Source organism: Scyliorhinus torazame, chromosome 2 (assembly GCF_047496885.1).
Source record: "Scyliorhinus torazame isolate Kashiwa2021f chromosome 2, sScyTor2.1, whole genome shotgun sequence".
Taxonomy (NCBI): domain Eukaryota; kingdom Metazoa; phylum Chordata; class Chondrichthyes; order Carcharhiniformes; family Scyliorhinidae; genus Scyliorhinus; species Scyliorhinus torazame.
Window position 1 is genome coordinate 256624005 of NC_092708.1, and position 12330 is coordinate 256636334.

Here is a 12330-nt window from a genome sequence, read left to right on the forward strand (position 1 = left end):
TTAAACTCTCCTGCTCTTTGAAATGATGCCACACGATCTTTTACATCCACCTGAGAAGTTTAATATCTCATCCAAAAGGTTATGGGCCAGATTCTCCGATTCTGAGGCTAAGTGTGGAGGATTCGTGGATAAAACTGCCGCCCCCTCACCAATGCTGCGACCATGAGGGGCTAGCAGCCGCGCCACATAAAACGCCTGGCTTGCACAAAATAAACGGCCGGCGGATCGCCAGGTCCGTGGCCGCGCATGCGCACGGCGACGATCTGCAATGGTCACGCCGTACAACATGGCGCTGGCCGCACGCAGACCCAATCTGCCAGATAGTGCCACCCTGGACATCCCCCGCATCCACCCCCCCACACACACACACACATCCTCTGCAGAAGCCCCCCCCCATCGTCCAGTAGCACGGCTCCCACTCAACTGTGGTGGCACTGGACACAGTCCGCAGCCGCCATGCCGGGTTACCACATGGCTGGGACCACACGTCCCCCACTTCGTCGTGAACCCAGCCCATCGGGGGCGGGTCTTCAGGTGACCTGGGGCCTTCCCAACGGCATGCAGTGCGCACCGCGATGATGCCATTTTGGAGGGGAAGGAGCATGAAAACCTGCATAAAACAGGTGCTGTCCCCATTCCGTCATAAAAATGGATTCTTTGCCCGATTGGCGATTACAAAATCGGCGTCGGGAAATGGAAAATCTCGCCTGGCATCTCTGAAAGTGCAGCACACTCCCTCAGTGCAGCAATGAGTATTGGCTTGTGTTCAAGTGCTTGTAGTGGGATTGAAGCTACAACCTCTTGAGAGTACTACTACTAAGCCACAGCTGAAACTGTGTTAGAAGTATGTGTGGGAGCTATTCAAAGACTATTGGAGAATAAGAAAGGCATGTAATTTTTAAAAATCCAACTTCTTCATCAATGATACCAATATTAGTAACATTGGTAAAATATGACTAGCCGATTGGAACAGTAGAAAAGATTTTTAAAATACTTTCATGGGATGTGGGTGTTGCTGGCAAGGCCAGAATTTGTTGCCCGTCCTTAATTGCCCTTGAACTGCATGGCTTGATGAGGCCATTTCAAGAGGGCATTTAAGAGTTGACCGCATTCCTGTGGATCAGGAATTACTTGTAGGCCAGACTGGTAAGGATGGCAGATTTCTATCCTTAAAGGACATCAGTGAACTGGGTGGGCTTTCACAACAATTGATGATGGTTTCATGGTCACCATTATTGAGATTAGCTTTCAATTCTAGAATTTATTTATTTTAAAAAATATAAATTTAGAGTACCCAATTCATTTTTCCAATTAAGGGCCAATTTAGTGTGGCCAATCCATCTAACCTGCACATCTTTTGAGTGGTGGAGGCGAAGCCCACGCAAACATGGGGAGAACGTGCAAACTCCACACGGACAGTGAACCAGGGCCGGGATTCAACTTGGGACCTCGACGCCGTGAAGCAGCAGTGCTACCACTGCGCCACCGTGTTGCCCTAATTCTAGAATTTATTGATTGGATTTAAATTTCACCAGCTGCCATAGCCGGACTTGAAGCCTTTCTGCCCGAACATTGGCCTCTGGATTATTAGTCCAGTGACAAATGTTGATGGAGTCTTATTTATTGTATATTTGCATTGGGACATGAATGTTTCAAATTAGTGTGCTTTATGTATCCCACGTTTCTTTGTCCTTAGGCTTTAGCTTATAAACAAGTCATCATCCTTGTCATTAGATGATTCTGCTTATTTCCCAAGAGTTTATTCAGCAGCACCTTTTCTGTTTGTAGGAAAACAGTCCATACAGTAAGGTGAATAACAAAGAAACAGTTGACCCATTCAAGTTGAAGGAATGCAGTGACTCCAGTTCCAGAGATGGTAAGGATCTTTGTACATATTACAGAACTGGTATAAATATTGTATGCTAAATCCTAGTAAATGGAAATGAAATAGAGAATTTAAGATTGCCGGAAGAAAATGTCCATGAGAGTTGGGTTTAATGAATTGCAGTCATTTGAGCTCAGAAAAGCAACTGATAGGTTATGTGTACTAACGTACATAACTTGGAGGATCAACTGATCAACTGCTATGTTATGACCAGGAATATGTACACAACTCCAGTTGGGGGTGAATCCTGTACGTGTGCAGTATCATGTGATTTTGAGTTCTACTCCATGTGTTAGATAACCCAACGTCCTAATTACCACTGCTGGAGTCAGGCATGGAAGGTTTGGGGAGAGATGTACATCATGAGAGATACATCTCCCTCAAAAGTAAGAGACTGGCAAATAGTGCATTAGAATAGTCAAATCTAGAGGTGGATATTGTCAATGTACGTGTGGAACCAAACACTGTTTTTGGTGCTGTTGCTGAAGGGCAGCATTTAGCTGAGAAACAGATTTTGATTTGATTTGATTTATTATTGTCACATGTATTGGTATACAGTGAGAAGTATTGTTTCTTGCATGCTGTACAAACAATGCATACCGTACATAGGGAAGGAAGGAGAGACTGCAGAATATAATGTTAGTTTTAGAAGCATAGAACGAGAGTAAAAGATAGAATTAGAGGGTGTGCTGGGCACTGCTTGCAAGAAGCCACCTCGCTCCGGCACCATCTTGGAAATAGGAAGCAGACAAGGAAAAGTCTTGGTGAACTCCAGAGATAATGGTGTGGGAATGGGAAAAGAAGCCATGGGAGTTGGATTTCTGGTTACAGTTGAACAGATGGGAATGGAGCCAGCAAGGGCAATTCTACCCAGCTAGACAATGGAAACTAGGTGTTAGAGGATAGTGGTTTGTTCAATTGTGTCAAAGGCTGTAGATAGGTCAAGAATGATAGATGGGATTGTTTAACACAGTCGGAAAGAATGTAACTTGTGACTTTGAGGACCATTTCAATACTGTGCCTGGGCCAGAAACCTGATTGAAGACATTCAGTGTGTAATTGTGGAGTAAAATTTGCATGGATTTGGAAGATGGTAGCACATTCAAGGACTTTGGGGAGTAAAGCGAGATTTGAGATGATGCAGCGGTGGGATTACTTTAAATGAATAGAGGTCTCAAGGTGGCTTTATTTGAGAAGCAAGGTGAAGACAGCAGATGATTTGAAGTGGAGTGAATAGTGCCTGAGGAGAGGGAACCATTAATAATACTGGACTGTAGAAGGGAAGTTGGGTTATAAACAGCTTTGTCAGGAAGGGATTGAGGGAGTAGGAGGTGGGCCTTGTGGGGAATAGGGAGCAAGACAGGAAATGAGATAGGCTCCAAAGAAAGATCTGAGCTCTGGGCTAGAGGGACATTAGGGGAAGTCTGGTCCAATGGGCTAGGGACAGGAGAGAAGCAACAGAGGCAGTTGAATGAATGTCCGCAATCTACTTTGCAATTGTTGTCAGCGATGGTGAAGGAGGCAAGGGAGAGAAGAAGATTGTTTGTAGTGAAGAGAAGCCAGGGATTATCTTTGCATTCCTGGGTGATGTTTACATAGTGAGCAGTTTTAACGAGAGCAGGACCTTCTAGTCCGACTGGTGCAGTCAAATCTGGCAATGGGTGGTTAAACCAGTTTTCTGCTGAAGACGTTGAAGTCTGTCCCTTGGGCTTTATGGAGCTGGGATGAGGGGTTTACCAGGATCAGCGCTTGGGTTGGGATCGAGTAATGATGTTCATGGGGACAAAGGCATCAAAGCCGATGTGATTTAGCAGTAACATAACCATGACACCATACCCATTTTGGACTTAAACCAGGACACATCAGAATTTAGGATTAGTGTTTTCCATGGGCCAATATGCCACATGTTCATCTAGTGTTGTACTGAGTCATATGCCATTTGGTGAATAAGGTTCCAGGACCAATTGCTTGTGGTGCTATACCATGATTTGCTTCTGCTCCTACTCCCTTTTGACTCGGGGAATGTAGGAAAATGAACCAAGGTTCTCATAGAATGAATCATAGAATGCTACAGTGTAGAAGGAGGCCGTTCGGCACACCGGGTCAGCTCCGGCCCTTGGGAAGAGCACCCTACTTAAGCCCACACCTCCATCCTATCCCCGCAACCCAGTCACCCAGCCTAACCGTTTTGACCCTAAGGGGCAATTTAGCAGGGCCAGTCCTCCTAACCTGCACATCTTTGGACTGTGGGAGGAAATCGGAGCACCCGGAGGAAATCCACGCAGACACGGGGAGAAAGTGCAAATTCCACCCAGTCACCCGAGGCTGGAAGTGAACCCGGGACCCTGAAATGAAATGAAATGAAAATCGCTTATTGTCACAAGTAGGCTTCAATGAAGTTACTGTGAAGCATGCCACCGATGCTTAACCTCAGTTAATGTTCACACAGACTCTTTCCCTTTCCTCTCTATTCTTCTCTCTGTCTCTCTCTTCCCCCTCTAATACTTTGTAATGTGGCATCTTGAGGTCTTACACACTTTGGTGGAACTGACTTCTAGACTGCTTTCTGTAGTTCTTTGGCATAATTGACCGTTGTATGGAAGTTGATCACTAAATTACCAACTGTAGGTATGGCCGTCTTTATTGTTGAGTCAAATATACTCATTCACTAGTATAACATTTCTAAATTTGCCTCGGATACTAAACTTGAAGGTAAGGCAAACAGTGAGGATGAGAGAAATTGACTGCAGCAGGATATAGGCTAACAGAATGGGCACTCAGGTGGTAGATGGAATTAAATACAGGAAACTGTGAGGTGATGTATATTGGCAGAAGGCACAGTTTTAATTAGCGTACAAGGACAGAGAGACGTTGGATTTGTATTCACAGGTTCTTGAAGGTGCCATAACATATTAGAGTAATTCGGAAAGCATATGGAATCTTGGACTTTTTAAATAGAGATATTGCGTACTAAAGCAGAGAAGGTATGATGATTCTTTAAGAAGCTCTGGTTGGGCCCCAACTAGAGTATTGTATCCATACCAGGTCACCACTCTGTAGAAAGAATGTGGAAGTCTTACCAGACTGATTCAAGGGATGAGGGATTTTAGCTACAATGTTAGGTTGGAGAAGCTAGGGTGGCTGCTCTTGGAACAAAGGGGATTTGGGGAAGATTTGAAAACGTTTTCCAAAATTATGGCAGGTTTAGTTAGATAAGGTAGACAAGGAAAAACTGTTCCCGTGAGCTGATGGCACAAGGACCAAGGGACACAGATTTAAGGGGCGAGATTCTCCACTACCGCGCCGGTTGGGAGAATCGCCTGGGCCGCCAAGATTTCCTGCAACGCCGGTCCAACGCCCTCCCGCGATTCCCCCAAGCGGCGGGAACGGCCCGTCGAGTTCCGCAGGCTGGAGAATCGCCGGAGACACCCAAAATGGCACCCCAGCTATTCTCAGGCCCGGATGGGCCGAGCGGCGAGGCCAAAACGGCGGGTTCCCCCTGGCGCCGTCCACACCTGGTCGCTGCCGTCGGGAACAGCACTGGAACGCTGGGGGGGTGGGCGGCCTGTGGCGGGGGGGGAGGAGGGATCCTGCACCGGGGGGTACCTCAAATGTGGGATGGCCCGTGATCGGTGCCCACCGATCGTCTGGCCGTCCTCTCTGAAGGAGGACCTCCTTCCTTCTGCAGCCCCACAAGATCTGTCCGCCATCTTCTTGCGGGGCGGACTCGGAGAGGACGGCAACCACACATGCGCGGGTTGGCGCCGGCCAAACCGCGCATGCGCGGGTGACGCCAGTTATGCGGCGCCGGCCGCGTCATGTATGCAGCACCGCCTTTACGCGGCGACAAGGCTTGGCGCGTGTAGATGACGCGGCCCCGCTCCTAGCCCATGATCGGGCCCTGAATCAGTCGGGATAGGGGCCGTTTCGCGCCGTCGTGAACCTCAACGGCGTGGGCACTTCGGCGCGGGAGTGGAGAATCCCGCCCAAGGTTTTAGGCAAGAGCTGCAGGGGGGATGTGAGAAAGAACTTTTTTTTACTACAGAGAGTGGCAATTGTCCTGGAACTCATTGTCTGAGAGTGGTGGGAGTTAACACATAGATTTCAAAAAGAAATTGAATGAGCACTTGAGGGAAATAAACTTACGGACCAACTTACGGGGGTACAGCAGTGAAATGAGATTGACTGGATTGCTCTATGGAGAACCAGCATGGTTTTAATGAGCTAAATGCTCTTCCTCTGTGCTATTATTATCATCCCCTCAGCCTTCTTATTCACTTAGAACATCCTCTTTAAATGTCTTGTACAGTAATAGGGCAAGGAATGCAATTTTAATGCACCCATTCCCTGGGAAAGAATTGGAGATATGATAACAAAACATAGGATTGTATGTTTTAAGGTGGCACGGGACGATTGTTCACTCATTGACTTCTAATATCGTCATGGTGGTTTTGTGTTGTTCATTTGAATGTGACTAGTGAAGGCATTTTAAAAATAATGAGGGAGTCCATAACACTAGTAGTTAATCTAAAATAAGTCTGCAGAAAATGGCCTCTATGCAAAGTATGTTATGTGTATGACCTGAGCCTCATAATTCAAAACTCAAAGTCAGTCACTTTGTTTGGCTTGTCTAGTACTGGACTATGAGAAATTCGAAGATTATGAGAGCAACTTGACATCACCGAATCCTGCTGAGATGTGCATATCAAAGACGACAGAGGAGATGGACTCAACCGACAGTCCACAAAAAGAGATTGCCGAACTTCCTTCAGCAGAGCCACAGACATCAGCGGAGTCCAAGAATACACCCAAACTGATTGAGATCATTTCAAATTGTAATTGGGAAGCAGAGCGTGCAAATATCCTTAAAGTCATTGCATGTCACACCGCCAATAAGGGGACCTCAGAGAAAATACACACTGGCAATTTCCTTGTTGAGATCATGTCAAATAATGGAAAATGCCAAGACCTTTCACCTGGAGGCGTACCGATTTATAGCTCCTTGGTGAAAATTACTCAACCCGGCACCAAAGAGAAAGATGGCAAAATGTCAGTGCACACTGCGTCCATTCAAAAGATCTCTGGACGCAAGCTTACAGAAACACGACTGATTGCACCAAAAGCAACACCTATCAGCCATAGAAAAGGAAAAAATGAGCTAACCACCTTTCATTCAGGCTTCCAAAAGGCTAGCAAGGAAAAGCTAGTATCCAGTGCTACAGTATCCACTTCTTACAAAAGTGGCATGATCCAGGTATGTGGAAAGAGGGAACAGGAATGTTATGTAATTCACATGATGCCTTATGTTGTTGTACCTGAGTGTAAGTAAGTAGCTTGAGTATTATTAATTTATATAAACCCAAATATAAATCAAGTTAAATATTAAATTATACCAAACCTTTTTGATATAAAAGGGTTTCTGTTGGCAGAATTTATTTTCCATGATGGACCTTTGAGGATTATTGAACAATGTTTTCCCTGTATGTCTCCATTCTTTGTCGTTATTTCTTTGATTAGGTCAATGGAAATGAAACTGGTGAGACAAAGCTGACGCTAGGTCAGGTTGGAGCACTTCATACAATCAACAGGGTGATTGCGAACCTTACAAGGAAAGTGGAGTCCACTGAATCACTCGAGAAGCCTTTCTTAAGCACAACAGTCTCTTCAACCCCAGCTCAATTTGCCTCAAAGGATTCAATGTCTTTCACTACACCCATTGACAGCGAAGTCTCCCAAAATACTGTTGCTACTTCTGTTAAAGCCACAGGTAAGAAGGATACACAAAAAAAAGATGCAAGTTAAAAAGAGAGAGGTTTGAATGAGAAATCTCATTACGCCAACAGAAATGTGAGTTAATGTAGGGATCAGCATCCTTGGATTAACAGTTGCCATCAGCACTGAAAAAGGTTATATGCAGTTATGATGCCAGTTTGTGATGCAAGGACCTAAATGACAGGTGGAACAAATTGTGATGGTCAATTATTAGATAGCCAAATTTTATTGAACTCATCAGTTGGAGGGAGAAGTTAAGGGAAAGAATTTTTTTCGCATGAAACCAAACTACATAGACTTTTGTCAATTCTCTGGGGGCGGGCAGAGTTGGGCTATTAACAGTGCAGTCAGCATGGCATTCCCCATAGATACCAGTGAAGGGCACTGCACAGTTATCAACCCCTGGGAATACGAATTAGTCAACGCTGCAGCACTAGAAGCAGTGCAACATAATTTTTCCTCCCTTTTCCAGTTCCTGAAAAGTCCAGGTTAATAATAATAATAATAATAATAATCACTTATTGTCACAAGTAGGCTTCAATGAAGTTACTGTGAAAAGCCCCTGCATCATATGGAGTAGCAAAACTTTGGAAATTAAATTATGAAAGTGCTGGCGTTGTTTATCTGGACCTTGTTATATTAGTGGCAGACGCATGCTTAATTCCATGAATGGCTCAGTGCGACACTGAACAGCACAGAATCATAAACGGGTTCATATTGTGTTGAGTTAGTTCACCTTGGTTGGCATGCTGTCCTTTGGCTAAGGCGGGCAGGAATTGGCTTTCTCTTAGATAAGACTTCAGTATTTACAGTGAGAAAGCATGGTAGTAGAGGGTAAGATGGAAAGCCTGGGGAAACTGGCAGGAAATTGTTCCCATTTTTTTCTGCTTTTCACCCGGTACCTGATCGAACTGGCCAACTGAGAGAACAAGTTTGTCCAAGTGTCTGAGAGAAACGGTTGCACAGTGGTTAGCATTGCTACCTCACAGTGCCAGAGACCCAAGTTTGATTCCGGCCTTGGGTGACTGTGTGGAGTTTGCATGTTCTCCCCGTGTTTGGGTTTCCTCCGGGTGCTCCAGTTTCCTCCCACGGTCCAAAGATGTGCTGGTTAGGTAGATTGGCCATGCTAAATTGCCCCTCAGTTTCCAGGGTTGTGTAGGTTGGGTTATGGGCATAGGGAGGGGTGTATGGGGAGTGGACTTGGGTAGAATGCTCTTTTGAGGGGTTGGTGCAGACACGATGGACCAATTGGCCTCCTTCTGCACTGTAGGGATTCTATGATTCTGATAGCTAGCAGTTGGGGATCAACAGCTGAAGGCAGGCAGTCTGGAGGAAGATTGGGGCGTGGGATCAAACCTCGATGGTGGATTGGGTCAGAGCTTGCCAATCAACAGAGGGAGGTGAAGATCTAGACTTGGTAGAGGTTGTGGTCATTGATAATGGCACAAGATGAAACCACAATTGACAGAAAGCAGGCTGAAGGCTTACTTGAGAGGATGGGCGAGCACTCCTGTATTTTAAAAAGCATTAATTTGAATGAGCTTTTATTTTGCTGCCAGAATAGATATTGCATTGTTTAGGCATTGAGTAATGTCAGGCCTGGCTTTGATATATTCAAAGGTGATAGGCACTCATGAACCTGAACCCAGCATGCTTCAGCGATTGAGAAGAGGGGTTGGATTCTCCATTGTCCGACACCGTTATTGGGATTTCCGTGGGCGCCAGACCCGTTCCACATTGCGATGCTCCGATCCCCTGCCGGCTTCTCAGCACGCAACCACGTTGGCGGGAGAATGAAAATCAGTGATTGGTATCCATTTGATTAAAGGGATGGAAGCCCAAGCCCCCCCCCCCCCCTACACACACACACACATGGGAAATCCTCTGGGGTGGGCTTTGGTGCAAGTTTGTCCAAGTGTGGCCCTGATGTGGTGGGTCAAGTAGGTCAGTGCATGACTAAGATGCCCCCCAAAGTCCATCTCTAGCCCATAATGCAAATCCTTCCTCAACCCCTTGGTGAAAAGTAGGGACATCTTCCCTTCTACCGATCACGGGAATAACAGGTTAACCCTCCCCAAACACACACACAGCATGCATGCAAGAGGGTGTGCCAATCTCCCCACCGATTTTCACCACCCCACTCCCCCTTCATCAGTGCCTTCTGCTATTAAAAAAGAGGAAGTGAAAGCACTCAGCTGCTTCTGATGTGGTAAGGAAATGTCAATCGTAGCAAGAGTGTTTCTAAACATGTGGTTAGCATCAAAGCAGGGTACTTGAGACGCATTCAAGTGCGAAGGGATTGATAGAACAACAATCCATCAAGCACCTGTCTTTTTAGTAATAAAACTGCCGATAACTAGCTAATGCAATGCGTTGCTGTGTGAATTTCCAAAGATTTACATTTCAAATTCTGTCAAGAGATTTGAAGTCCTTTGAAGTGAACTTGGCATTTGAGGAAACCTCTAACACTAGTGATAGCTGCTTCTTTAAATACTTCTGACTGAGACAGCAGATGTTCGGGAAGTGTAAGAGAAAATGCGGTGGGGGGGGGTTTGCTGTGGGTCGGGTCACCCTCATGCTTTCATGCTGTGGTGGGGAGGTGTGACCTGTTATTCCCGTGGTGTTGGGGAGGGGGTCCTCTATATCAGGCCGCTCACTCAAAATAGCAGCCCGATATTGGGATTCCAATGGAATTGGCGAGATCTCCCTCAAGTATAAATTTGCGGGCAGCACTGTGGTGCAGTAGTTAGCACTACTGCCTCACGGCGCTGGCGTCCCTGGTTCGATCCCGGCCCTGGGTCACTGTCCGTGTGGAGATTGCATATTCTTCCCGTGTTTGCATGGGTTTCGCCCCCTCAACCCAAAGATGTGCAGGGTAGGTGGATTGGCCACGCTAAATTGTCCCTTAATTGAAAAAATTGAATTGGGTACTCGGAATTTTTTTTAAAATGTATAAATTTGCATGATGAATGAGAGGTACACGCTCCCGGGCACCACTCCTAGCACCAGGAGTGATTCTCTGCAGGTGAGAGTACTTAGAGTGTGATTCAACAAAAACACTTTAAGTGTCATTTTAGTGGGGTGTTTCTCGAAGGCTGCGTTGGCGAGATCATGGCCCGTATTCAATGGCACTTAGTGTCAAAAATAGTGCCCCACGAGCTTCTCGTCATTACTGGTTGTCTTGCCGTCTGATTTGCTTGACTTGCACCTCAGCTTCTTACTACTAACAAGGGGGAGCTGCTTTTAAACGCTCCCTCACCACTCACTCCCAGTCAACATACAACATGGCAGCATGCAGACACGCTCCTCGCTTTGTTGATGCTGACCTGGCCAGGCTTCTTAACGCTGTGAATATGAGACCGGGCATCCTGTTCTCCCGAACAATGCTGTTAGGATGGCAACCACAATGGAAAGTCTGGAACACGATGTCACCAAGTGATGGTGCCCAAGGTGTGGCTCAGCCTGTGTCGACCATGGCTGAGCACCTCAACATCATGTCCCAGTCACTGATGGATGTGTCCCAGACGCAGGTGGACATTGCTGAGGCACTTCAGAGCATGGCCAAGTCTCTCAGGAGCACGACTGAGGGCATCGACACCATGGTTCAGACAATGGGAGCTGCCACGACTGGCAAAGCCAGGTGAATCTGAGGCCTCTGGAGCCCACTCCAGTTGCCTCTGTCCCATGGGCACCCCCAGGGCCCTGCGGGCACCACCGGGGAGGAGGAACCCCTGGAAGTGCCACCAAGGAGACTATGGCGGTCGCCAGTTCTTCTGAATCCCTCCTGACACTGGCGCATCTTGAGAGCAATGGGCAGAACAGGGTGGCATGGCAATGCCTGTGAGACTGGTAAGTTCAGTGGGGCCCTCCTTCTCTCGGCCCTCCAGAGGATGCCTGCCAGGACATGAAAGGCCACAGGACATGGAAAGCAGTAGGCTGCCTCAACCTCTGATGTGCATCCTGGGGCACACCTACACATAGCAATAGACCATGAAAGATCAAGAAGATTGGGGAGCACTGAGTGCGCAAAGGGGTGTTCATAATCTGTAGCTAGGGGAGATGGAAATGTCAAATGCCAACTGAAAGCATGTTACACCTGAAACACGTGAAGCCTCTGTCACATTTATCTTTACAGCGCGCATGCCTGCACCCCAGCTCCCTAGGTACAGCGGTCCAAGATCAAACGTCCCCAATGCATACTCTATTCAGAGGATGGGTGAGCGTGTTGCCAGCAGAAAGACAGGAGTCAGACTTTTTCAGAATCTGAGCACCAGAGCTTTCCTCACAGCGCGTTATCATCACTCTCCTGCCTGTATATTGACCCACTGACGATGCTGACATAGGCCCATCACCCTGGAGTGGTGAAGTTACACAAACCCTTGGAGGGTGGTACAGGTGTTCAGGGTGAGGAGGATGTTGAGTTGATGGACAACCTTGTCCTATGAGAATCTGTTGAGGATGAAGGCCTCCCGCATGTCGGATCCTTGTCTGTCCTCCATCTTCTTACTCCTCCACCGGCTATTACCTGAGCCCGTCCTCCAGTTCCGCCTCCTCCTCGGACGAGGCCGCATGTCCTTCCTGGCACCAGCAACGCAAGGGTAGTCACTGCGGGACCGGCACCAACAACCATTTCTTTAATCTGCAAGGAATTGGAGAAGGAGATAGACCGACAA

The 12330-nt window shown here is 47.0% G+C and overlaps 1 protein-coding gene across 3 annotated transcripts in view; it reads left to right on the forward strand.

The window, feature by feature from the left end:
• The window catches only part of mgaa (MAX dimerization protein MGA a), a 202174-nt gene that overhangs the window by 89514 nt on the left and 100330 nt on the right, over positions 1-12330 (forward strand). For all 3 annotated transcript variants that reach the window (XM_072486179.1, XM_072486181.1, XM_072486180.1), the window contains 3 exons: positions 1789-1876; positions 6520-7139; positions 7403-7652. In XM_072486179.1, coding sequence (XP_072342280.1) covers positions 1789-1876; positions 6520-7139; positions 7403-7652 — 958 coding nt within the window. The remainder of the gene's footprint in view (positions 1-1788; positions 1877-6519; positions 7140-7402; positions 7653-12330) is intronic.